We start from the raw sequence: 25,636 nt of genomic DNA, 5'->3' as shown, positions 1-25,636 counted from the left end.
CTTAAGCTGCATCTGCACTACCATTTGAAACCATTTCCTAGGAAGAGGGGTTGAAGGTTAAACCACTCGGGGAATTGTAGCTCTGTGAAGGGAATAGGGGTCTTTTCCAAGCAGCCTTAACAAACTACAGTTCCCAAGATTCTGTGGCTGAATCCATGACTGTTTAAAGTGGTATGGTGCTGCACTAAATGTAAAGCGCGGATAAGCCCTGATTTTGGATGCTTCTTGTATCCCATCCTCTGTGTCTATTTTGCCCTGTGTACCCAGCAAAAGAATCCATCGGGACTGCTTGCTGTGTAAAATATGGGGGGGGGGCAGGTAACCCCCACCCTGCATCATTGATCACAAGACATGGTGCACAAATACCACTTGAATGGCAATGCCCAACAACTTTGCGGTGGCCATGCCCCCTCAAATATGTTATTTGGGGGCCAAAGGGACCTTGGCCCCTAGGAATTAGTTCCTGTGGTATCCAACGTGGTGAAACAGACACCAACATTCAGTATATGTGGCACTGTACATAAGGGACACACAGAGTTTGACGTCTGTGTTGGAAACCCATCATGTGCAAGCTTGTCCCCATATTTACACTGATGAGTAGCAATCTCATGGACAGGGATGATGATGATGATGATGATATTTTAATGTATTGCCTCCTTCACTCTACTAAGATCCCTGGGTAGGTTACTACTATTTAAAATGCAACATTAATAACGGTTGGTTTTTTTTAAAAAAAAATATGAAAATGCAATTAGAAAAAAATAGAGTGGGTCCTGAAAATAGACATCTCAGGCATGAAAAGGCCATGTTGAATGCTGCATTTTGGCAATTCCCATCCCAACTTGAGGAATGTGGGGAAAATTTGATTCAGGTGACATTTAAAAAGAAGTTGCACTTTTCAAACAATACATAAATCAGAACAAACCCATCATTTGAAATGCACAGCTCTCTAGATGTTGCAATGCAGTTTTTGAACCAAATAATGAATACAAAAACACAAAAAACCCCAACCCTCTACACTAGGATAAAGTGTGCAAAAGAATGCATATATTAGGAAGAATAACGTTCAGAAATGCATTATATTTGGAGAAACAGCTTTTCATAAATATGTACACCAGGTCAAACTGCATAAAAAACATCACTTTTGGAAGCCATTCGCACAAAAATGCTGATGAATTTTCATGAACTGAAAATTGCAAACCAATGTGGAAATGTGGAGAACTGAACTTATGATTGTAAAAAATGAGAAACTGAAATTGACATATCCGCCCACCCTTACTTGAGTATGCCTAGGCTTGAGCCCAGTTCCTTCTGTGTGTAAAACACATGGGCAATGGTTCTGCATCTAGCTACTTGGTGCTGCATAAAAATTCTGAACTGTAAACAAGATAAGCTCTTTCCCCCCTTTTTCTTTCTCTCTCTCTCCTTTTTTTGGTCTATTTTTATAAGCGCATTATGGCACTCTATGCAGTGAGACCCTTTTTCCGTCCTAAGAACTTTCCTTGGCTGTGTAAGGCAAGAACAAACAGTCATTTTCTCTGGGACCTGTCCCTTCTTTACTAGAGTTTCCCATCCAATCAGCGTCTAAGCTGTGGGGAATTTAGTTCAGGACTTGCCTCAACTGAAGGGAAGGCATAAGAATTTGGCATGAGTGCAGGGAGAGGTATTTGCTTTGAAACAGAGCACAAATTTTAGCTTTCAAAATGCCATCAACTTTCAGAAGCTAAAGGCAGCATCCGTCTTGCTTAGACAGGGTGGTGTTGTGTGCACGCTCTGAATTTTTGCTCTGAAAGGCATAAAAAGGACTAGTTCCAATCACGGAGGACTGTGAAACCCTTTGCTTCCCTTTGATGTTTGGAAACTCCATGACCAAATCTGCTTTTCTTTCCCCTCCTGTTTTTAGATTCAGGAGACAAGACCCTGTATTCATTTGGTGGTACAGACAGGTGAAATCCCCTTTTAGTAAATGTGTGTTTTGATCATTTTTATGCTGGTTCTTGAGTTTGGTCCAAATGTACATGTATGTTCTGTGTGCACATGTATTAGGGATGGAGGGAGAGGGAGGTTTTCAACCTTTTTGAGTCTGCAGCTCCCTTGACCAACCACATTCTATCTGTGGCACCCCTGTGGGGCTCAGGAGCCCAGTTATGTCTCCCTTGCCTGCAGAGCTGGCAGCCTCTCACCCTTTTTCGAACACCCTCCCTTGTGGAGGGTTCCCTCAGCCTCCTCTCCTCACCTTGGGAGTCTCCTTGGGAGCTTCTGATTGGCAAGTCCTAGGCTCTTTGGTTTAACCCACAGTGCCACCCACGTCCCTTAGTCCTATATTAAAAGCATTGGCAAAAGGCCAGAAAATGTGCAGGTCAATAAAATTCTGTAGGTCGACTCTAAGTAAACTTGCTGAATACTACCCTACATTTTTAAACCAGGTAATTTTTTTTGGGGGGGTGTCATTGGTCACCAACCTGCAGTCAGGTTATCTTTGCATTCACCTGCATGCTACCATTTCTTAATCATAGTTGCGATACAAGAAAGGACTTGTCAGCCATTCAAAACTACATAGTAAAAGAATGAATATGCAGGACTCGATGTTGACTGCTTAGCTATAGGAAAGTGAGAAATGGTCTTGATTATAATCCTTGAAATTGTGCATGCGTTGGCTGCAGTTAGAAGTGCAGTCAGTCTAGAAATATTTCTAACTAACCGCAAAGCTTCCCTCTCTCTCTTTCTCCTCTCTCTCTTTTTTTGTAACACTCACTGCATCCTTGTCAGATAAACAGCAATTGCTAGTCTCTTTCTCTTGTGTGAAGCATAGCATGTAATGCAGAACTACCATAAATGCCGTTTGTTAGCATATATTGGGCATAAATATCTTATGGAACGTCTATCCCAGTGTGAACTTCCTTAGACCTTTACATCGTCACCTGTAGTGTAGTAGCTAATTCAGGATCCCTTCTTGATTATCACAGTCATGCCCTCTCACAGCCACTGCCCCCTTCTAAGATTATAAACCTTCTAAGTTTATACAGCAATCTTACAATTCTAGAATAATAATGATTAGGGATGCATTGCAATGCTTAGAGCAGATCTCTGCATGCCTCCTCCAGTTGAATCTGGGCTTTCCCCCCTCTGTGCACATACATGGGCAAGTGATTTGGAGTGCTTTATTATCTTCTTTTGGAGTGAGTTGAGCTGTGTTTTCCTTGGCATTCCGTTTGACGTAACAGAACTTACACCCCATTCTCTTGAAACGGAAGCACCTTGTGTTTTCAATGTTCCTAAACACTTAACATAGGGACACGGGTGGCACTGTGGGTTAAACCACAGAGGCTAGGACTTGCCGATCAGAAGGTCGGCAGTTCGAATCCCCGTGATGGAATGAGCTCCCGTTGCTCGGTCCCTGCTCCTGCCAAGCTAGCAGTTCGAAAGCACCTCAAAGTGCAAGTAGATAAATAGGTACCGCTCCAGCGGGAAGGTAAACAGCATTTCCGTGCGCTGCTCTGGTTCACCAGAAGTGGCTTTGTCTTTCTGGCCACATGACCCGGAAGCTGTACTCCGGCTCCCTCGGCCAGTAAAACAAGATGAGCACCACAACCCCAGAGTCGGTCACGACTGGACCTAATGGTCAGGGGTCCCTTTACCTTTACTTTATACGCTTAGTATACAGAACAACTCTTCAGTGTTCTCCCACAAGCCTTCTCCAGAATGACCCTAGGAGCCAATCCTTTCACTTTGATTAGCTCCAGTCAGCACTAAGGATGAGAAGACTTCTTCTCAGTGGCTGAAAGTCCCCCTTGTTGCTATTCTTGAACAATTGGGAACAGAAATCCTTGGTGAACCAAAGGTCAACCAGTTGACCATGATCTACCTTCTTCCCCCTCCCTGCAGCTCCCAAACTTTGCTTATGTATCCTGGCTCATTTTGCAGGGGCCACATTTTTCTTTGGCACCTTACATGGCTTTGTTTTTGTTTTCCAAGTAGCATTTCACTGCCCATTCTCTTGTTTTCCCATTGGGGAATCAGAGTTGGAAGTGACCACGAGGATCATATTCTCCAACCCCCTGCAGTATGGGAATATTTTGACCAATGTAGGGCTTGAACCCACTACCCTGAGGTGAAGTCTCATGCTCTACCAACTGAGCTATCCCAGGTCTTAAGTGATTCCCATTTTTGGGACAATCTCTATTGCCTGTGATTATTTTCTCTCTCAAGAAATAACCCTTCAGAATGCTATTTGTGTTGCTGATGCACTATTTATGTTGGAAGTGGTCCATTGGCTACAGCTCTGGATGCCCAGAGCCCTTTGCTGGCAAAAGTCTTGAAAGGGGCATGCTGCTGATTGAATGCATGTGTGAAAGCTGAGCTTGACTGGCTGTAACACAGGTCTCTTCCCGCTTTCTCTTTCAGCTCTATATTCAAGCCAGGCGTCCTGAGAATCTGACCTTATCAATTGCCAGAGCCGCATACCATTTCCATCCTCTGAGACTACACGGTGTGAACAGAGGGGTGCCGTACCAACAGTACCAGCCTGTGGTGATGCTGGAGCAAAGCTATATTATCCAATGGGATGGCAGAGCACCAGAAGATGTCATCCTTTACCCGGTCAACTTCAATAGGTACCATTGATGGAAAATGTGCGGCGCGATGAGCTCTGTGGTGTTTGCTAGGGTTTCTGTTTTTAAAAGCTGTTCCAGGTTCCTGCTGACTTTTCTTCTTCTTCAAACTTTTGGAAAAGTTGGCCTACTTAAGGCTTCTAAAAATGACATTAACAAAAGAGCAGCAAAGAAGCTATGCCTCTGTTTTTAACTTTCGCTGCCATCTCTCTGATGTGCCGTGTTGTTTCCCCTTCCAGTAAGGTTTTTTTTGGGAAGAGATTCAAGTTACTGTTGGCATTCCGGCCTCAAGATTAAATCCAGCAGATCCCTGGCATGCTGTTCATTCTCATTAGTTTACACTAGCTGCTCCGCTTGTGATTTATATCCCACCTCTCCCTTTTTCTGTAAAGGGCAGCAGTGATTATGAAGATTGCCTATGCAGCCTTGCATTTTCCTAGTAGTCTAAACACTGCAATTGCTATTTCATTCCCCCCCCTGTTATATAAACCTGAAAAACAAAACACCGGGACCCTCCCTACTGAAATAATTCAGAACTGATAGACAGCGGTCTGGAAGAGTAATAAGTTTGAGTGCAACAAGAAGGGAGGCCCAGATTCCATATTTTTCTCTGCTGTTTTCTGTTACAAAAAAGGCTAGGAAGGATATGTGTGCATGTGTACACACACTCACTAAAGCTTCTTTCCTGACATGGCTCTGGAATTCTAAACAACAACCCAGCAAATCAGTGCAGTTGTGTCTTATCAGTCCATATGTCTGTGTCTGCTGTATATTTGGAAAGTTGTTTGTCTGTTCTGTATGCACTGAGGTCCTCCTCTGACGGTTTTCTGCTGGTTCTCAAACTGCGAGAAGTGAGGTTACAGGGACTTCCAATGCAGGAATCTTTTATCCAACGTGGGGTTCAAACCCAAGACCCTGAGATTAAGAGTCTCATGCCCTTCTGACTAACCATCCCAACTGGTTTTGCAGAATCGAAAAGTTAAAAGCAGGAGATATAAAAAGAAGTTAACGTTATGAAGTTTTGCATAAGCCCTTAAAGACTAGAAATCAGTTGTATTCTGCACCGAATACCAGTTAGTGTGCGGCGTTATGGAATGGTAGTCCTAGTCATTTGTTGAATCAATGAACGTATCTACGCAAAGCTCTCATGTTAGCAACTGACCTGTTCTTTTTTTTATATATAAAAAATGGCACATTGCAGTTACTTTTAGAATCAGGAAGTAAATGTTTGCAGATGTCAGCAAGACTAGACAGGTCGTACCTTCTTTAGTAGGTCTCCCATTTTTTTTTTTAAGTTGATGGGGGAAACTGTACAAACAATACGGCTGATGATTAACCCTGATACACCCGTGGCTTTTTTGATGCAGGAAAGAATGTGCAAAACGCGTATGGTGCAAAATGAGGAGACAACGTGATTGACACTCTTAATGTCAGTCTCCTGGTCTTGCTAAGCACAGCTTGATAGCATAATTAAGTTATTTTTACCCCAGTGGACGGAGATAGCGGGGGATGCTGATGTTTCAGAGAGGCAGAAGTCATGTTTCTGGAATACGTATTTGACATTGGCTAAGAGAAGCTCATGGGGGAATAAAGAATTTATCACCGGGGATTTAGACTGTTCCTGAGGTACTGTAATCTGTAATATTGACACTCAAGACTTGCGTGGTTAACTCCTCTCCTGAAGCTAGAATGCCAAGAATCCAGCAGAAGTAATGGAAGGGCAGAATCATTGCTGTTTTTCTAGGAAAAGAGGTGCCAGAATTCACCATGTTCTCTTATAATGGCAATGGCACCCACCTGAGAGGTGTCAGAACTGAGTTCTGGCTGGAAAACCCCCCAGGAATGAGTAGGAAGAGGTGGATTTTTCAGAGGAACAGCTTTAGTTACATACTCACTATATTTTTAAAGCACATTCAAAGCACATCCTGGCCCCCTCAAAGAATTCTGGGCACTGTAGTTTGCCAAGGGTTTCTGGGGATTATAACTCAGTGAGTGATTCTGGAACTACAGTGCCCAGAATTCTTTGAGGGGAAAGAATATGCTTTGAAGGTATAGTGCTAACTCAACACACTAATGATCAGAACTCTGTATACCAAGGATGGGGAACCTGTGACTCCCCCAGATGATAATGAATTCCGGCTCTCATCAGCCCCAATCAGTATAGTCAATGGTCAGGAATTGTAGGAATTATAATTCATAAGCCTTTCTGTTTTGGAAGGTGTTTGCTTTATTAACCAGATAAGCTTTTATCCAGTGTGTTTGTTTTCACCTATGGGATCATCCAGCCTTCCTTTTGTGCCACATTTCTCGGTACAGGTCCGCGCTTTAAATTATTATTAATTAAAGCTGAGAACTTCTTCTTCTTTGTGTTCTTGCCCCGGCGTTTGTTCCCTGCAAAAACCTGTTCTTTACCACTGAAAACAATTCTGTGGAAAACCAGAATTGCTGTTTGTTCCGATATAGAGCATTAAAGAGCGAGTTCTCCTGGGGAAAGCAGCACAGCGAAAATAGTCATCAGGGTTAGTAGTCGCTGGTTGCTTTATCCTCCCTGAATTTGCCTAATCCCAAATTGGTGACCATCACTGCTTCTTGTGGCAGTGAGTTTAAGTGTGCGAATAAGTCCTTTCTTTTGTCTGTCCTCAATCTTCCAATGTTCAACTTCGTTGGATGTCCCCGAGTCCTTGTGCTATGAGAAAGGGAGGAAAACTCTCTCTGCACCATGCATAAATGTATTCACTTCCGTTCTGTCGCCTCTTAGTTGCCTTTTCTCTAAACTAAAAATCTCCAAAACATATAAAAGTTTGAGATTTAAACTCTAGGGTGGGGGATTTGTGGTTCCTTGCCTCACCTCCACCAAGAGTTATCACAGGGATTGTTCAGAACAGAATAAGATGCATGGAAGCACCATGAGTGGTGATAAGTTTGAGATAATGACACGCAGTAGTAACCTTTGTGCAATTCAAAACTTCTTGATACTGTTCCATGGTAGGGCGGGAGGAGAGAGGGGGACAGTCTGATGATATTTGGCAGAAGAACACAGAGGGCTGATTGGAATTTTAATTGCTCAGAACAAAAGTCAGTCTCCTGTAGAACTGATTGAGGTCCTTGTTCTTTGCCTGTGTTGACTACATGTGTAAAGTCCTTCCAAGTCCAGAGGCCTATGATCTTTGCACAATGGGTTCTTTCTCTTTGCAGGCCAACTTCATACTTAGTGTACTCTTTTTCCTTCTCTTTCATGCACACATCACGTAAGGACCAAAATTGCAGGTAGGGAGAATTGCTCAAAGGAATTGGCTTACGTGGAATGGCCATTTGCAAAAGCAAAACCACAACCAAACAAAACACCCCAACACACCTATGTTCACGAAAGACATTAAACTTGTTAAGAGGAGACTGTCAAAAGGAGAGATTGAGGAGGAGGAAGGATAGGTACAGCTGGCAGTGGGTGGAAATATGGGCATGGAATGAACCCAAGGTGTAAGGACTTGGTGTAACAAGCTACTGCCTGCACACCAGTCTTTTGCCTTTACTTGCTTGAAAAGCGGTGAAATTGAATAACATCTCCCACTTTGAGTAAATTGGCCCATCGGTGCTTTATTTGCAGGCTGAAAGACACACACATTTAAAACATCAAGAGAACTGAAGTGGTGGATTGTGTTTGCCATTTTTGTGGACTGTTTTGTGGCGCTGTTAACTGGGCTCCAAAAACGCTGCTATATTTACTAAGAAGTCTAGGCATGTTTAATGGGGCACGGCTGGTTCAATAAAGCTTTGGGTCTTTATTTAGCATGGATCTCATCTACACTACTGACGATATCATGGATGCTTTAGTTGAGATTCCTGCATTGGACTAGATGACCCTTGGGTTCCCTTCCAGCTCTATGATTCTATGCATCGGCCCTCCAGATGTTTTGAGACTACAATTCCCATCATCCCTGACCAGTTGTCCTGCTAGCTAGGGATCATGGGAGTTGTAGGCCAAAAAACATCTGGAGAGCTGAGGCTGAGGAAGCCTGTTCTATGCCTTACTTATTTTGTTTTTACCCCACCCATCCTCCAAGGCATCATATGTAGTTCTTCCCCCTATTTTAGTCTCTTTCACATGTGAAGTAGGTTAGAAGGAGGGATGGGGCAGCCCAAGGCCATTTATTGAAAGTCTTGAGAGCCCAGTAGAGAAGCCTGGGGCCCACTGGGCCTGATGTTCCCTATCTCTGGTTTAGCATTACATCTGAACCAGACCAGACTAGGATCTTGCCTCTTCCTCCACTCTAGGGGTGTGCTGGAGTTCACTGCTTTTCTTCCCTGATAAGTGAATATCTGCTGTAACTAGCACAAGCCATGTGATGTGGAGACACCATGGAAGTGGAGCTTGAGCTTGATATATGGACTAAGTCTGTAAATGGACTTTGCACGTTTCATATCTAAGGTTCAAAGAAGCCATGGTTTCTCTCTGGAAAAGTTAGCAGCTCCTGCCTCTTAACTTGGGACCGAGAGAAGGCTGCAGATAATGTGGGCAGATCTGAGTGTCTGCCCCTATTGATTCTTATCTTAAACCCTCATAAGTTTTCTCTCCCCCCCCCCCTCCTCCCGCAGTGTAATTGGCAGTGAAGTCAAGTGCAGTAAAGTTTGCAGGCTCATACTCTATCTTGAACCAACAATAGCAACATTAACCAGAGATCCTTGTAAGAAGCTTATCTGAGCTGGTTCGTTGCAAGTCGGTTGAGATTAAAATTAACTGAGCAGAACAAAAGGCCAAAAAAGAGGCTGTAATTGGCTGTTCAGCCTAAAACTCTGGCCATATGAAGTGCTGGAATGTTTAACATAAGATTGGAAGGAATGCACATATTAAAATTCTTTGCTTAAGATTTATTGGCTTGGCCTCAGGAGGTGAGACTCCTCAGGGCGAGTTTGGCAAGGAGTGTAACCTAGAAATAGTGGCTGAGGCTGGAAAAGGAGATACAGGAACATAGGGAGCTGTCTAATACAGAGTCTGACCATTGGTCCATCTAGACTAGTGGTGTCTGCACCGAGTGGCAGCATCTGTCCAGGATGTTAGGCAGGGAATCTTTCTCAGATGCTGAGGATTGAACCTGCATACTACAGTGGTACCTCGGGTTAAGTACTTAATTTGTTCCGGAGGTCCATACTTAACCTGAAACTGTTCTTAACCTGAAGCACCACATTAGCTAATGGGGCCTCCTGCTGCTGCCGTGCCACTGGAGCACAATTTCTGTTCTCACCCTGCAGCAAAGTTCTTAACCTGAAGCAATATTTCTGGGTTAGTGGAGTCTGTAACCTGAAGCGTATGTAACCTGAAGCGTATATAACCCGAGGTACCACTGTAAGTTGATGCTCTACTGCTCTTGGGGTCCTGCTAAAAATGGCAGCTCCTTTTTTACCCTCACCGGTCCCATCTGCACTAGACATTTTAAAGCAGTATTATGCCACTTTAAACTGTCATGGCTTTCCCCCAAAGAATCCTGGGAACTGTGGTTTGTTAAGGGTGCTGCCAATGGACCATTCATCCCACCCCAATAGTCAGCCACCATTCCATGCCCAATGAAGATGCTCAGTCCTCACCTGACTGGTTTTTTTTTAGGCTGGGCATTATGGGAAATAGAGGAGGAAGAAGAGAGGGCGAGAATCCTTGAAGATCTAGTGCAGACCTATGAATCATGGTCCGGCACAAGCCACCAGTTCAAATCTTGCCTTGGCCATCAACTTGCTAAGGTTGCAGTAGGACAGCTTATGAATCTCTCAGCCTCAACACCCCCCATTCAGTTTCCTATGTGGGCTGATTGTGTTGGCATATATTCTAGTGCTGTGCAGAAATCTGCTCTCCAGTTTCTTGCAAGTGCTTTTTCCCCTCTGTGAAAGAAGCTTCATTTTTCCTGCCTCATTCTCAGGGTGCTTGGGAGTTTCTTTATAATGTGGGTCAGTGTGCGGTTTTGAGATTATTTTATGGTTTGGAGATAAGAGATATATATGTGTTTCTTTCCGGTAAAGATTTCTCCAGTACTCTGCAACCTTCCTAGCTGCCCACACTTCCTGACCTGGAAAAATCCCATGGGAGGCATTACCTCATGTTGTCTCCTGGCTTTTGGTCTGAAGTATCTGGGAGAACTGCAGAATGGAGCTGATTTGTAAAACGAAAGGACACTCCTGCAGACACCAAGATTCTCTCTCCTCGTTGATAGTTTTCCGTTTTCTTTAGGGTCAGTTGTCGGAGAATGGTTGCAAGTGGATGGGAAATGCAGGGGGAATTTCTGGCACAGCACTTAGGAGTGTTTGAAGAGTTTGAAGGCAACAGTAGCAAACAGAGGAGGCAAATTTTAGTTTTATAGACAGACACAGAAGTTTAGCTTTGTTTGGGAGTGTAACTTGTTTCGTTGAATTAGGGTAGGCTTTCCCAAACTTGGGTCTCCAGCTGTGTTTTGACTACATTTCCCATCATTCCTGTCCACTGGTCCTGCTTGCTAGGGATGATGGGAGTTGTAGTCCAATGACAGCTGGAGACCCCAGTTTGGGAAACCCTGATGAGAATTTTGCATGTTTTTGGCTCAGGGTACATGGGACGCGGGTGGCGCTGTGGTATAAACCACAGAGCCTAGGACTTGCCGATCAGAAGGTCGGCGGTTTGAATCCCTGCCACGGGGTGAGGTCCCGTTGCTCAGTCCCTGCTCCTGCCAACCTAGCAGTTCAAAAGCACGTCATATGCAAGTAGATAAATAGGTACTGCTTCGGCGGGAAGGTAAACGGTGTTTCCGTGCGCTGCTCTGGTTTCGCCAAAAGCAGCTTAGTCCTGCTAGCCACATGACCCGGAAGCTGTACACCGGCTCCCTTGGCCAATAAAGCGAGATGAGCGCTGGAACCCCAGAGTCGGTCACGACTGGACCTAATGGTCAGGGGTCCCTTTACCTTTACACCAAGGCCATACTACAGTTCTCCAAAAGAAACCTCTGAGCTGATGATGTGGACCCAGGTAAGCATCTGAGAGCAGAGTGGGTGGCTGCTTGGTAGGTGCCATTTGAAGTGCTGGGTGGGAAGGCCGGTGCTTAAATCAACCTTTGCCCACAGCTCAGGCCTGGCATTTGCAGGAAGAAGCTGTGGTCTGGGGCACGTTCCCCGAACCCATGCACATCTGCTGAATGCCTCATTCTGCCTTTGCCAACGCTACTGCTTGCTCAGTCTTCGTGAACATGTGTCCCGCTCACCTCTGTTGCTCACACCTCCTTTTAAAGTGTTATTCTTTCTTGCTCTCTAAGCTGTTAATCATGCAGTGATTAAATTCCTTGCCAGTGATGTGTTCCAGGGGGAAAGAGATGATAATAGACCAGGCTTGAACAAGCCTGCAGCAAACATGCCCGGCTCCTATAATTATTTTATTTCTCTCCACCCCGGCTCGTGAGCAATCATCTCTGTGTTTACAGTTGGTAGGGGAGGGGTAAATGAGGAGGAGGACGAGGATGGGAGGGCAGAAAAACCTCTTGGCAAGCTTAAGAACTATCAGCAGTTGAGTGCTTTGATGCACTCTGCAATTAGGATTCCAATTAGTGCTTCAGCTGATGGTTCCACCTAAAATGACCTACACTGAAGTTATTTCTGAGAGCCCTTTGCTTGGCCCCTTCCATTGTGGGCAGAATTAACAGACTTGCTTTTCCTAGCTGATGGGGAAGCAATGGCAAAGGATGCAACCTTTAGCGGTGGCGACACCCTATTGCTTAAGAACATAGGAAGCAACCTTATATACCAAGTGGTCCATCAAGGTCAGTAGAGAGAGACCTTAGACTTGGAGGTCAAATGCAGGCTTCCATGTCTGGCACTCAGGACTGACCCCTGGGCCCAGCCCCACTCCACACCCTCTTGAAGTGCTTTTGCAAGTGCTCTTGAACTTGATAATGTCTCTTGGTTTCCTGGAGGGATGTGGGGTGTTTATATTGTAGAAAGAAGCCTCTGCATTCACATGGCTGCAGCTATGAGTCATGTTCTTTGCTCTGCCCATTTGTGGCCTCTGGAAGGTTGCCCGTGAAGAAAGACAGTCCTCTATGGATGTGAAAGTTACCTCATCTCTGGTCTTCACTGACCGCCTGCAGCTCTCAAGGGTTCTAGACCTGGGTCTCTCCTGTTCCTAACTGGAGAAGTCAGGGGTTGGACCTGGAATCTTCTGCCTGCAAAGCAGAAGCTCCATTGCTAAGCTACAGCTTTGTCAATCTTGGTTAAAAACTAGGTCTTCGGGGTTATATTCTGTTGTATCGTCAACATGTGCCTATTGCAACTGTAATTGCCTATACAAAATGTGGACCCTTAGGGCTGATTCTTACATTTAATTGATATCTCAAAGTGAATCCTTCCCCTTTCACTTCTGGTAGTATCCCCATTGGAGTGGGGATAGAGGTCAGTTTGGGAAAGGGCACATCAGCTGCTGATCTCCCTTATTGCCTCAAAAGAATATACAGTGGTACCTCGGGTTAAGAACTTAATCCATTCTGGAGGTCCGTTCTTAACCTGAAACTGTTCTTAACATGAGGTACCACTTTAACTAATGGGGCCTCCCGCTTCCGCCGCGCCACCAGAAGACGATTTCTGTTCTCATCCTGAAGCAAAGTTCTTAACTTGAGGTACTATTTCTGGGTTAGCGGAGCCTGTAACTTGAAGCGTCTGTAACCCGAGGTACCACTTTATTGTGGTACTCTGGGCAGCAGTATTCTTGACGCCAGTTTTGAACAGCAGCAATGATTTCTATATTGGCTAGAGGTGAACAAAAAAAGAAAAAAAGTATGAGAGATGTTGCGGAGCAACTGTCCTGTGCTCCATGGTTTTTCTTTTTTCCTATTGTCATTGGCTGGACTTTGAAGTAGTTGTCCAGATAGGATGAGCTGGAGGGTCCTCAAATTCAGCAGGACCAGGTTACCAAATTTTGAAGTGAATAAATAATTAGCCCAATTCCATCTGAAGAGCCACCACCACAAGACCATTAGGCAACTCTGTACCTATTCTCTCTGTGTAAATTCATTAGTTTGGCATGACAGCATTTCCCAATCCCTTAGGATTTTCCCCACCTGAAAATTCTATGCACCCTTTGCTAAACTGAATGCAGTGTGAGTTCCTGCGAAAAATCTGGACCTGATATTTTCCAGGATTCTCTCTAGAGAGGATCCTTCCTCTCTCAGAGAAAGAAATCCAAGTTCAACCAGTATGAAACCTTTAGAAGTCCATAGTATGGGGGACTTACCCAAGCATTCATACCATAAGCAATTCTTGGTTCTCAAACTGCTGTCAGCAAACCTCTGAGGAATCTATGATTGGGTCTGTCTCCTTCTTAGGGATGCAGATGGACCAGTCTATTTCTGGTGCATGCTGATTTTACATGTATTCATCAATCCATTCCACCCCATTTTTGTATCAACTCGCCATTAAAAAACCCTTCACCAGACAGAGATTTGCATGATTTTAAACATATCTCCCTCTCACAAAATGCACATTTTTGTTTGCATTTGATTTTTATCCTGAAATATGCATATATTTTTCCGTGTTTGGCACGGTTTTTGAAGCAAGGACTCAAAGACACCTGCGTTCCAATTCATGAGTTGCTTTGGGAAGTTGGGTTGGTTTGCTTTAAAATGCCATGATGAAATCCTTGAGCATCACTGCTCTTGACTATTACAACCTTTTTGTGCTTCCTTCCAAAGAGAGCTTTTCTTTTTTTTAGCATTACACCAGGTGTGTGTGTGTGTCATTCACTCAGGCATGCCAAACCCTGCAAATGTCAACACTGCAATTAAAAAGAGACACCACAAAACAGCCACTAGGTCTAACTTGTCAATCATTACCAGGAGGATGTAAACAGATATATATTATCTGAAGCACACTGTTTGGATTGTTGGAGGGCAGTGATGGCGGGAGAGAATCTGTAGAGTTGAAATTCTTGCCACTGGAATTTTTTTAAAGTTTAACACCACTTTTGGATATGTTTCATGTTGCTGTGCTATTTGGTAACTTTGCAGTGGTTAATATTCAGTCTTGCTTCTTCAAAGGCAAATATTTGGAATGGAAGGCAGAGAAGCAAATATATTTCTGATAATAAAAAGCCAAAGAAAATAAAACCCTGATGGTCAAGTGAACTGAACCATATTCCTAGAGCAGACAGTAAACAGATGTATTCCCTTATCTTTGCTTGATTTCTACTTAAGTTTAGTTTCATTTCAGTGGATGCACCATCAACTTAAACAGACAATCTGTCTTTTGATTACTAATAGGGTTTGCCACCTTTCTTTAAAAACTTCTGGCCTTGCTCACGTGCCTTTAACAGCTGCCATTCAGGCAGACGTCTTGGTGGTAAGGCTTTTTCGGCCATGGAAATGTGGTGGGGAAAGCCTTCTATTAGTCAGACAGTCAGTTTGTGACTGTTGTGTAGGAATGAAGCAAGTAGGGGAGAAAACCCTGGCAATCTTGTCACATACTCCTGGATAAATCCTCTTAATTGTTGGCAATTTTCTGCCCAGTTCCCAGTATTATTATTATTATTATTATTATTATTATTATTATTATTATTATTATGTTTTCCTTTGGAAGTGCTGTGGATGCCTCATGCAGTCTACTGCCTGAGGGTTGCCTCCCAATTACAGTTTATTCAGAGCAGATGCCTTGAAATCAATGGACCTGAGTTAGGCTTCATCTGCACTATACATTCAAAGCAGTATCGCACAACTTGGGTTTCCTCCAGTTTGCTAGGGGTGCTGAGATTTGTTAGAACATCCCTTTCCCCCTGCACAGAGCTGCAATTCCTGATTTCCTTGAAAAGAGGGATGTATTGTTAAACCACTCTGCGAATTGTAACTCTGCGACTAGGGGTCTCCTAACAACTCCCAGTCCTGATTTACTGGCCATCTCTGTTTTAAAACAAATGGAGGCAAACGAATATGAGTTTGGAAACACAAAGAGTACGAAACATGAATTTAGGTTGCATGAGCAGCAGGGGAAGCGCCCATCAGGCCTTCGTGATCTGTTTGATTCCTGGGTTTCCCATCATCCTGCGTAGTAGGTCAACAGATCTATCATATTTTACAAGGGAGAAAGAATTAAGGACAAGTTGTTCTAGGCTTTGGAAACCAAATTCAGATTCATAGACCTTCTGTTGTCCATTGCAGCTTACATCAAACAGTGCCCTCTAGGTATTTATTCGTTTTTTAAAAAGCCATTTCGGTTGTGAATTTACTGCAAATGAAGAAATTTGCAGACGCAACTGCTCTGTTCTTTTTTTTCTTTTGGAGAATGACTCCATTCCATTCCATTCCCTTGTTGTTATAAGAAAGGCTTTTTTCCTGAGTTGCGTTATCTTAAGCTCACTGAGTTCCTGAAGCTAGGACTACCGTAACGTTCTCAAGTTCAGGGAATTTGGCAGTAGCTTTGCAGCATTACAACATTTTGGATGTTGCCATTTGAAGGAGAAGTGTTAAATAAAAATAGAATCTATACAGAACGTGGAAGAGTGGGGTATAACAACAGCTGAGTGAAGAATCTTTGGACACATTTCCCATTGCAATTATTACAAGCTGTTTGGCCAAAGTGAGTTAACTGACCGGGGGCGGGGGTGTGTGTGTGATTTTGATGGGGACAGAAGAGGGGGGAGTGACTTTGAAAATCCAGTTTGCTTTCAAGAGACTGTTTTTCATGACCAATTTTAGAAATAGTAAGTGGTGGTGTACAAAAACAAAAAATAGAAAATGAAAAAGGAAGAAGAAGAAGCCCAAATATGCACAGAGAATGACCCCACAATAATGGATATTTTGGCAAAGAAAGTATAGGGTAGAGGTAAGATGACTTTGTGCTACATGTTGAAGAAATCATGCCCCCTCCCTTTGTTTATTTGAATTCCGGCAGTCTCTTACTAAGATTTGCTGCTTTTCCTGCTGTGTTGTTGTTGTTTTTAACAAAAATTAATACAAGGGAGGCTTACAAAAGAGCAAATTTTCCATTAGATGCAACAATATTTCATCTAGTACGCAGAGACAGAGATGGTGACAAGGCCAGCTGTAGGTTTCAGAAAGCCCCTCAACAAAGCACTCTCTGCTCCTGGTGGCTCTGAATGTTGTTGGGCAGGGTCGGTGGACGGTAGCAATATTGCAGCAGGTGCCAGGCAACTTGAAACTGTTTAAATGTTCCACGGTGCCTTGAAGCAGTGCTACGTACATTGGGAGCACTGTGGATAATTAAAAGTGGAGAAGCACTGAGACCCATCCATCTAATGCAGAAGGTCTCCGGGCTGGACAATGCTGGCACCACAACAGTTGCCTACAGATGTTTACCCTACACAGAGCTACATTTCCCAGTACCCTTAACAAACTAGAGTTCCCAGTATTATTTTTTGGGGAATGTGATTTAAACGTATGATGTATATGTAGCAAGCAACTAATAAATTGAATAAATAACAAAAAGCTTAAGCTTCACTTCAGCAAGGCAGATGTAAGACACTTGCCCTGGAGTTTCCATGCTGGGTGGTTGAGTTGGTTAACCTCCATTTTGTTTTCCCATAATGCCCCAGAATAGGGACACTAAGCCCGGGGGTGGGGGTGGTAGTGTCCCCCACTAAGGGGCACTTGAATGAATAAGCATTTATATATTGCAATGCACATGTGAGTCTTATTGGATTGCCTAAATGTGAACAGGGATGTACACACACGTACATCTGCAATTCAGGGCCATCATTACAGCAAGCTGTCAGTCGAAACCCAGCCGCTCACAACGTTTTAAAAACATTTTCCCCAAAGTCAAAATAGGAGCACCAAAATAGGACCATATACCAAAAAATACAGATTCTCCAAAGAGACAATTGGTGAAACATACAAATTTTGGGAGAAGAATGTATCATTAAGGCAAAACAACAATGAGACATTTCCCTCTCTGTCTCTGTAAACCAGAATGCACACATAGCATCAGTGAGTCACAGTTTTTGAAAATGGAATATGGGTCAAGAAACTACCCAAGTGATCTTGGTTTGTGTTTTTTTTAAAAAAAAACATTGTGACCAGGCCTGAACATGTTCTTTCTGGCAAGACTTCTTCAGGTTGCATGAATTCCAGGAAGACATTTGTTGGGAAGGTTTCACTGTTTTGAATTTTCTCTGAGCTGTTTCCTTGAATAGCTTGGTTGTTGGCCCTGGTCTAATATAGGGTTTACACCTTGCTTGCCCGTGTAGCCATGGTGATGCTGAAACTAATACAGAGAGGATGAACAGGAGTGTAGGGCCTCAAGGTTGACCTTCTCTGTCTCTCCTTGTATGGCTGTCATCAGAAAGATGGCTGCCATTTTGGGAGACAGGAGTTTATATATGAATAGGGAAGGTGACGTTTGAAACCACTTGTGGCTTCGTGGTAAATTGAACTGAGGCCTATTTGAATGCTAACCATGAAGAGTGCCATGACAAATTCACCGTCGTACATTTTGTTCCAGTGTTTTGTGAGCTTTTATCCAAATCATGTGCCTTTTACTTAAACCACAGAGCTTTCAGATGGTCCTAACAAGAACAAAAAGGCTTATGGCACCATATTTTATGGATGACGCCACGCCTGGTGAATTCTCCAAAACGATGTCCATGTGCATAAAAAAAAGCCCCAGGGAAAAAATTATAAAACTGAGCACTGCCTTTAAATGCCTGCTTGTACAAGAAATTATTAGCCATGTACCTGAACTTCAGCAAGGAGGATACCTGTCTAATCTCAGTTGATAGGAAGTTTCACAGGCCCACTAAACTGAATTCACCACCCTGCCACCTTCTTTCATGGTAGGTGGAGGGAATATCTATTGGAGGCTTAGGAACATAGGAAGCTGCCTTCTACTGCATCAGACTGCAGCTCAGTATTGTCTGCTCTGATGTACAGCATTTCTTCAGAGTTTCAAGACAGGCTCCTCTCCCAGCTCTACCTGTATTCAAAGCAGATGATCTACCCTTGAGCTAAGGCCTCTTTCCCGATGCTCCCAGACGCTCAGTTCTCATAACAAATCTATTTGCTCGTCACAATTTATGAGATGCCAGTCATTGCAAAGCAGTCCTGAGGCAACTGTCTGAGGCCTAATCCAGGCGCCTGAAGAACCAAAGGAGCCTTTTCCTTTCAGCTTCCCTGGATGTTCTGCCAGTCCAGTAATAATAACCAGCAGCAGATGTGAATCTTTCATGGCGTGCGAGAGAAAGGGCTGGGTTGGGGATTGCAAGGCACATTCATGGTCCACCCCACCACCCTTGAAGATAGATCTCTCAGCTTGGAGCCAGTTTCTTGAAAAATGAGAAACGTTTTCTTTGGTGTACATGTTCATGTTTAACCTTCTTTTCTTTTGCCACCAGGGGAGACTGGCTCCATGTTGCTTTGTGTTACCCAAAGGGAACAGCGTTCACTGTTGTGGGGGACATTTACCAGCGGCAGACGGGGAGAGCGCACAGCGTCATGCGCTACCAGGCGGCCTCATCCCACCATAGTGTGTTGAATGGGACTGATGAACGGCTCTTCTATTTCGACAGCACATCAGGGTGAGTGATCCTGTCTACCCGGCACCTTTTCCTTTGCTGTTAGTGCTGCCAGTGAGTTGCAAAAACCTGTATTGCATGCACCTAATCCCTGTCATCTGAGAAAACATAAAGAAAAGAACACACAGTGGTACTTCGCAAGACGAAATTAATTCGTTCTGCGAGTTTTTTCATCTTGCGAATTTTTCATCTTACGAAGCACGGATTTTGGAAAAGCTTCAAAAATCACCAAAGTCTTCAAAAACCTCAAAAAAGGCTACCACACCATGTGCTATGAGTTGCTCCTCGAAGTCAAGTCGCAACAAAACCCCCTGAATGCACCCTGGGTATTAACGGTTTTAAGAAAAAGGAAACAAACTTGCAAGACGTTTTCGTCTTGCGAAGCAAGCCCATAGGGAAATTCGTCTGCGAAGCAACTCAAAAAATGAAAAACTCTTTCATCTTGCGAGTTTTCCGTCTTACGAGGCATTTGTCTTGCGAGGTACCACTGTAACCTGCCTTATACTGAGTCAGCCTGTTGGTCCTCTCCATGGTTTCAGATATAATATTAATAATTTATTATTTATACCCCACCCATCTGGCTAGGTTTCCCCGGCAACTCTGGGCGGCTTCCAGAAAAATATTAAAATACTGTAATACATCAAACATTAAAAGCTTCTCTAAACAGGGCTGCCTTCAGATGTCTTCTAAAAGTCTGGTAGTTGTTTATCTCTTTGACATCTGCTGGGAGGGCGTTCCACAAGGCAGGCGCCACTACCGAGAAGGCCCTCTGCCTGGTTCCCTGTAACTTGGCTTCTTGCAGTGAGGGAACCGCCAGAAGGCCCTCAGAGCTGGACCTCAGCGTCTGGGTGGAACGATGGGGGTGGAGACGCTCCTTCAGATAACTCTGCCAGTCCTACCTGGAGTTGCCAGGGAACTTTTTGCATGCACAGCACAAGTTCTACCCCTGATCCATCGCCCTTCCCTAAAGAGCACAGATGTATCAGGTCAATCTCTACCACCAATGGGCCATGGTTCACAGGCAAACTTGTGTGCCCTATTGCCCCGCATCACTTTCAGGGGCCTGTGTGTCAGGAACTCCTGCATGGGCAGTCTTCTCCATTAGCAATGGTGGAGAATCTATAGCAGAGAAATCCCCGCTGTGCACTGGAAGCCCAGAGCAATCGACAGACTCAAGGCATTAAAAGCCATGCATGCTCCTATTTTGTGTAGGCTGGGAGCTCATTCTTGTCCCTGCTAAAATGTAACAGAAGATCACGTTTTTCAAATATATTTTAACTGTCTTAGTGATGGTGCATGCAATAAGGATTAGTACATGGGTAGGCAAACTAAGGCATGGGGGCCAGATCCGGCCCAACCACCTTCTAAATCTGGCCTGTGGACGGTCCGGGAATCAGCGTGTTTTTACATGAGTAGAATGTGTCCTTTTATTTAAAATGCATCTCTGGGTTATTTGTGGGGCATAGGAATTCTCTTTCTTTCTTTCTTTCAAAATATAGTCCAGCCCCCACAAGGTCTAGGGCAGTGTTTCCCAACCTTGTGCCTCCAGATGTTTTTGGCCTACAACTCCCATCATCCCTGACCACTGGTCTTGCTAGCTAGGGATGATGGGAGTTGTAGGCCAAAAACATCTGGAGGCACAAGGTTGGGAAACACTGGTCTAGGGGACAGTGGACCGGCCCCCTGCTGGAAAAGGTTGATGACCCCTGGATTAGTAGTTATTCTGCTAATAAGCCTGTATTAGCTCTGGGCTAGCATAGGACACACTAAGGTGGCTTATGCCAACTCAGACTATTGGTCTGCCTGCCTCAGTATTGTCCACACCTAGGCTGCCAAACAGGGATTTCTTCCATGCCTATCTGGAGATGCTGGGGACTGAACTTGTATGCATAGCATGTGATGTACCACAGAGTTACTGTGCTTTCCGTACGGCCCCATTGCTATCATGGCCTATGTGGCGCACATGTGTTTATTTATGTGTCCCCAAGCTCAGTTATGAACTTTTGGTGCTTCTCTGGTATCAATAATAAAGAAGCTTACTAATAATAGTAACAGCTACATATGTTTGGTCCACAGTGTAAACCACATGCTTGTAGTTAAATTTTTATTTTTAAGCCCACTGTGACTGGAGGGGAGACAATAGAATCATCTGCTGAAGTAGGGTTTGGGGTTTTTTTTAAAGGGCAAATGTACACCGTGTTCAAAAATGTATTTTCTGCATCTGCATTGCTTCACTCTGACCACGGAGGCTGCGTTCGATTTATGAATGCCGAGTTAAAAATAGAACCTTGAGTTCTATGTTTAGACACAACACCATTGACCCGTCAAGGCTTGGAGTGCATTGCATGTCCCAGATCAGAAAGGACTCTCTTGTACCTGCAACTTTCACAATGAGAATTGAGAAAGGCTTGTTTTTGCCTAGTCCTTCCTTGTAGAACTGTATGTCGCGTTATCCCAAATTATGTAAACTTGTTGTTTACCAGCGTGTGGATTTTACTAGTTGCAGTTATTTATGAGGACGTGTCATCTGTTGTCATCCTCAGCACATGGATTTGATTATTATTTTTATTTATTTTGGCTGTGGCCTGAATGGAATCCCAGGGTTCAGCAAGTTTACTAAGTAGCAGCAAATTACGGCTGGTTTCTTTTCTTTTTTTTTAGGTTAACAGAACCAGGTGAGATTTTTTTTTTTTTTGTAGCTTATGTTGAGAGTGAATCTTCCTCTCATTTTTTTCAGGTACATCTTAATGCATGATAATAATCGATAACACTATTAATTGCTTTAAATCAATAATTGATATTTTTTTAAAGAGTATTAAATTATCATTATCATTATTATCTTACTCATCCTTCACCAAAAGGTCTCATGGCAGGTTATAGCACATAAAAACAAAATGCAAACCCCAACCATAATCACAAAATCAATCGCCCATACAACACTTTACAGCAAGGACACTAAAATAAATTCTTCGATTTTTAAGGGTCAAGATAAAGAGGTGCATCTTCACAGGAGCTGAAAACAGGTGGTGCCAGGTGTCCCTCTATGAGGAGGGAGTTCCACATTTTTGGAGCCATTACTGAGAAGGCCCTGGCATAAACTACTGTGTGCTTTGCCCTCCAACCTGAACTTACTGCTGATCTTAATCCTTAGGCTGGTCTATAGGGAAGGAAGCTTCCTCCTATGTATCGCTAAGAGAAGGAGTTTCAAACTGGGAAGTCTCTTAATTTTGCTTCTACCATGAACTCACTAAGAGTGAAGCCTAGGTTCAAGATGATGCAACAAACCAGATGCAGGTTTGTTTTGTCTACACTGAGTCAGCCACAGGAGTGGAAGAAGAGTGCTGCAGGAACTCTCTGAGTTGCATGCAACAGCACACTGCTGCTCATTCACACTAAACCGTAGCTTTGCTTTAAACTACGGTTTAGTGTGATGTGTGAACTTGACTAGCAACTGTGGTTCAATTTCCCCCCTTTGTCATGCTCTTCATATTAATAGGTATCTCTTTGTCCAACTTCAAGCACATGAAACTCGGAAGGGCCACAGCTACTGCTCTGAACGTGGCTGTGAACGCCTTAAGATAACAGCCTCGATGCCCGCGGGACGTCCCTGGAGTTGTGCTCCTAATCCCTTTTTGGAAAAAGACATCGGAAGGAAAGCTTCACAGCCCGCACGAATTCAGCACCAGGCAGTGCCTTGTAGTCAGTGCGGGGCTCCTTGGGTACAGTATAGAGTTCTTCTTTCATTGGGTGAATTGGGACAAGGATAGGTGTTCAATGGGAATTCTTGGGGAGAGGTCCTTGGCTCCCATTGCCCCTCCCTCACATTGAGGCCCATTCTGACCAAAATGCCTGGTTCTTAAGCTGGGGCCTCAGTATAGCAGTCTAATACAGTCATACCTCATGTTACATCCACTTCATGTTACGTTCTTTCAGGTTACGTCCTGCAGCAACCCGGAAATACCAGAAAGGTTTTGTCACTTCTGTAGGACAAAGTGTCCCCTATACAGTGGTACCTCTGGTTGTGAACGGGATCCGTTCCGGAGGCCCGTTCACAACATGAAAAGAGTGCAACCCGCAGCGGTGTGTCTGCAGACGTGTGGGTTGCGATTCGCCGCTTCTGGGTTTCGTCGCTCACGCATGCACAGAAGCACAAAATGATGTCACGTGCATGCGCAGAAGTGGCGAATCGCAACCCGTGCATGTGCAGACGAGCCGCTGCAGGTTGCGGTCTTGTCATGTTGCGAACAGGCCTCCGGAACGGATCCCGTTCACAACCAGAGGTACCACTGTATAGGGGACCCTGTGTCCTACTTTAGAGAACAGTCTTCCATAGTAAGGGATGAACAATCCAAAGTCCTGGTTCAAGATGCAAAACCAGTAAAAGAGAGGGGAGAGTAAGTTTTCCTTTGAGACTTAGCAGCACTTGAACTGAGCAGACAGTAACCAAAGGCTACTGAAGCAGTTTGAAGTAAAATAAGATAAGATGCAAAAGAGGACTGACTCAGTAAAGAAAAAGCCATAAAACCATTTCTACAATTGTTGAACTTTTGTTTGTTTTTTCATAAAATGACTGGGTCAACCTTCAGTAGCAGTCTTCTTAAGCAAACATCTTCAATAGCGGCCTAAATGTCAAAATACAAGGTGCTTGTCTAATTTTAGTTGGTAACTGATTCCAGAGGGTTGGAGGTGCCACACTAAAAGCCTGCCACCTAGTACATACCAAGGACACTTTGGGGCATGTGTCACCCTTAGCAGTACCCCAACTACGGAGTGTAGGAATATGTTGTCCGCTGCCACTCTCCTGGGCTCCAATCCCTGTAATTTCATCCTGAATATTACTGAAAGGTGTGTTTTTAAAATAATTTCTAGAATAGTTGTGCAAACTATACTTTCCTTTCTCTATTGTACATGGGTAATTTCCTTTTGTTGTAGCCAGACAACAGCCCATGAGAACTGCATTTTATACAAAAGAATTGCAAGTGCATCCTAAATATATAATCTGCGGAAAATACCTTGCTTGCAAGCTCTTAGCAAATGTAATTAAAATTCCTTTGGAAACTTGAGTCCCAAGCAATTAATAGTTCTTCTGATTCAATAATGCAGTACAGCTAATCTCCTCATGCTAATCCGAGCAAGCTCCTGTTATTCCTAGAACCTTTTATTTATTGAACTAAATTTGCAAGAAATAATTGGAATTGTCAGGTAAAAACATTTTACAATAATAAAAATTAACTGTAAAAAAAAAGATTAAATCACTTCAACATCTATGTGGATAGGCTTGCCTGAACGAAATTATTTTAAGCAGGTGTTGAAAGTGCATAATGAAGACGCCTTCCTGGTGTCAGTAGGCAGGGAGTTCCAAAGTGTAGATGCTGTCACCCTTAAAAAAATTTAATTTCTTACAAGTGTGGGAATAAGGGGGTCAGGCAATCCTGCAAGTAATTGTATTTAAAGTTATCACTCAGAGTTGACAAATTGTTAAAAGATTGTTCTCTCTTCCCTGCACCTTACACTTGTGAAAACAACCCAAAGTGGTAATTACAGAATATCACTCTTGTATTGATCCTTAGCTTGCTACAATCATCAGAGATATTTCTTAGCCTTTCTGCTTTTGTCATTTTCTCCCCCGTCCCGCATCTCAGAGATCATTGCTTGAAAGGCAGGATCTCCCATTGCTATGGCAGACTGAAGATTATCCAGAGTCAAACTGGTCCTTGGGTTTTCTCCTTCCTCGCCTTGTGCTGAGGCCCTTTCCGTAGGCCCTATTAGCTAGAGAGATGGTGTGGTGGGGTGTTGATCCAGTGGTCTCCTTTGTGTATCCCGTGACCCTCCGCCTGATTTCAGAAAGCTCTCTGCAAGTGATAAGTTCAGACCTCTGGGTGGGGAGGAAAGGGGCTTGAGGCAGAAAAAGAAACAGCAGGCTTTGGCTGTGTACACACTATGCCTTGAAAGAACATCCTTTCCTCAAAGAATTCTGGGCACTGTAGTTTAAGGGTTGCTGGGAACACTGGTGGAGGAAGAGGAGTGCAGGGGGAGCACACCGCCCCCGGCAGTGCAACCCCAGTGGGGTGCCATCATGGCTGTACCCCACCCGCGCTGGGTGCCATGCCCCTGCAGGTGGCGCACCACGCCCCCAGGATGCGCGCCAGCCCCCTCTGCTCTCCGCGTCCTGGTTCCGGAGCATGGAGCTCCGCCACTGGCTGGGAATGGTAACCCCTCTTTGAGGGGCAAACAACAGTACCCAGAATTCTTTGAGGGAGAGAATGTGCTTCCAGTGTGCTCTAATGGTATAGTGTGTATGCAGCCAGAGAAAGGGAAGGTGGGCTCACCCACTACTGGGCTCAGCCCTGTCTGTGGTTGGCATTTGACCTCTGACGGATCATCCTTGAAGGAATGCAGCCCGTGAGAGAAAAACGGCGCCCACCCCTGCCCTACAGGGAAACAGTGTGCTCTGCGGCTGCCATGAGTGTCCCAAATTGCAGTTGCACAAAATTGCTATCCTTAAACC

At 44.1% G+C, this 25,636-nt stretch overlaps 2 protein-coding genes across 5 annotated transcripts in view; both read left to right on the top strand.

Moving 5' to 3' along the window:
* Positions 1–25,636, top strand: part of CEMIP (cell migration inducing hyaluronidase 1) — a 161,865-nt gene that overhangs the window by 32,437 nt on the left and 103,792 nt on the right. The window lies entirely within an intron of this gene.
* Positions 1–25,636, top strand: part of LOC310831605 (cell surface hyaluronidase CEMIP2-like) — a 91,737-nt gene that overhangs the window by 51,611 nt on the left and 14,490 nt on the right. Inside the window, exons 19-21 of one of the 2 annotated variants that reach the window (XR_014557919.1) lie at positions 4,405–4,613; positions 18,949–19,131; positions 22,648–22,847. Coding sequence is in view for 1 of the 2 variants with exons in the window: in XM_083712419.1 (XP_083568545.1) it covers positions 4,405–4,613; positions 18,949–19,131; positions 22,625–22,847 (615 nt within the window). In the remaining variant the exon portion in view is untranslated. Of the gene's footprint in view, positions 1–4,404; positions 4,614–18,948; positions 19,132–22,624; positions 22,848–25,636 lie in introns of both variants that reach the window. The other variant, XM_083712419.1, reaches the window with a different exon arrangement.

This window comes from Podarcis gaigeae, assembly GCF_964106915.1.
Source record: "Podarcis gaigeae genome assembly, chromosome: 14".
Classification (NCBI taxonomy): domain Eukaryota; kingdom Metazoa; phylum Chordata; class Lepidosauria; order Squamata; family Lacertidae; genus Podarcis; species Podarcis gaigeae.
Note: the sequence above shows the minus strand (reverse complement) of the source record. Positions and strands in the feature narration are given on the sequence as shown.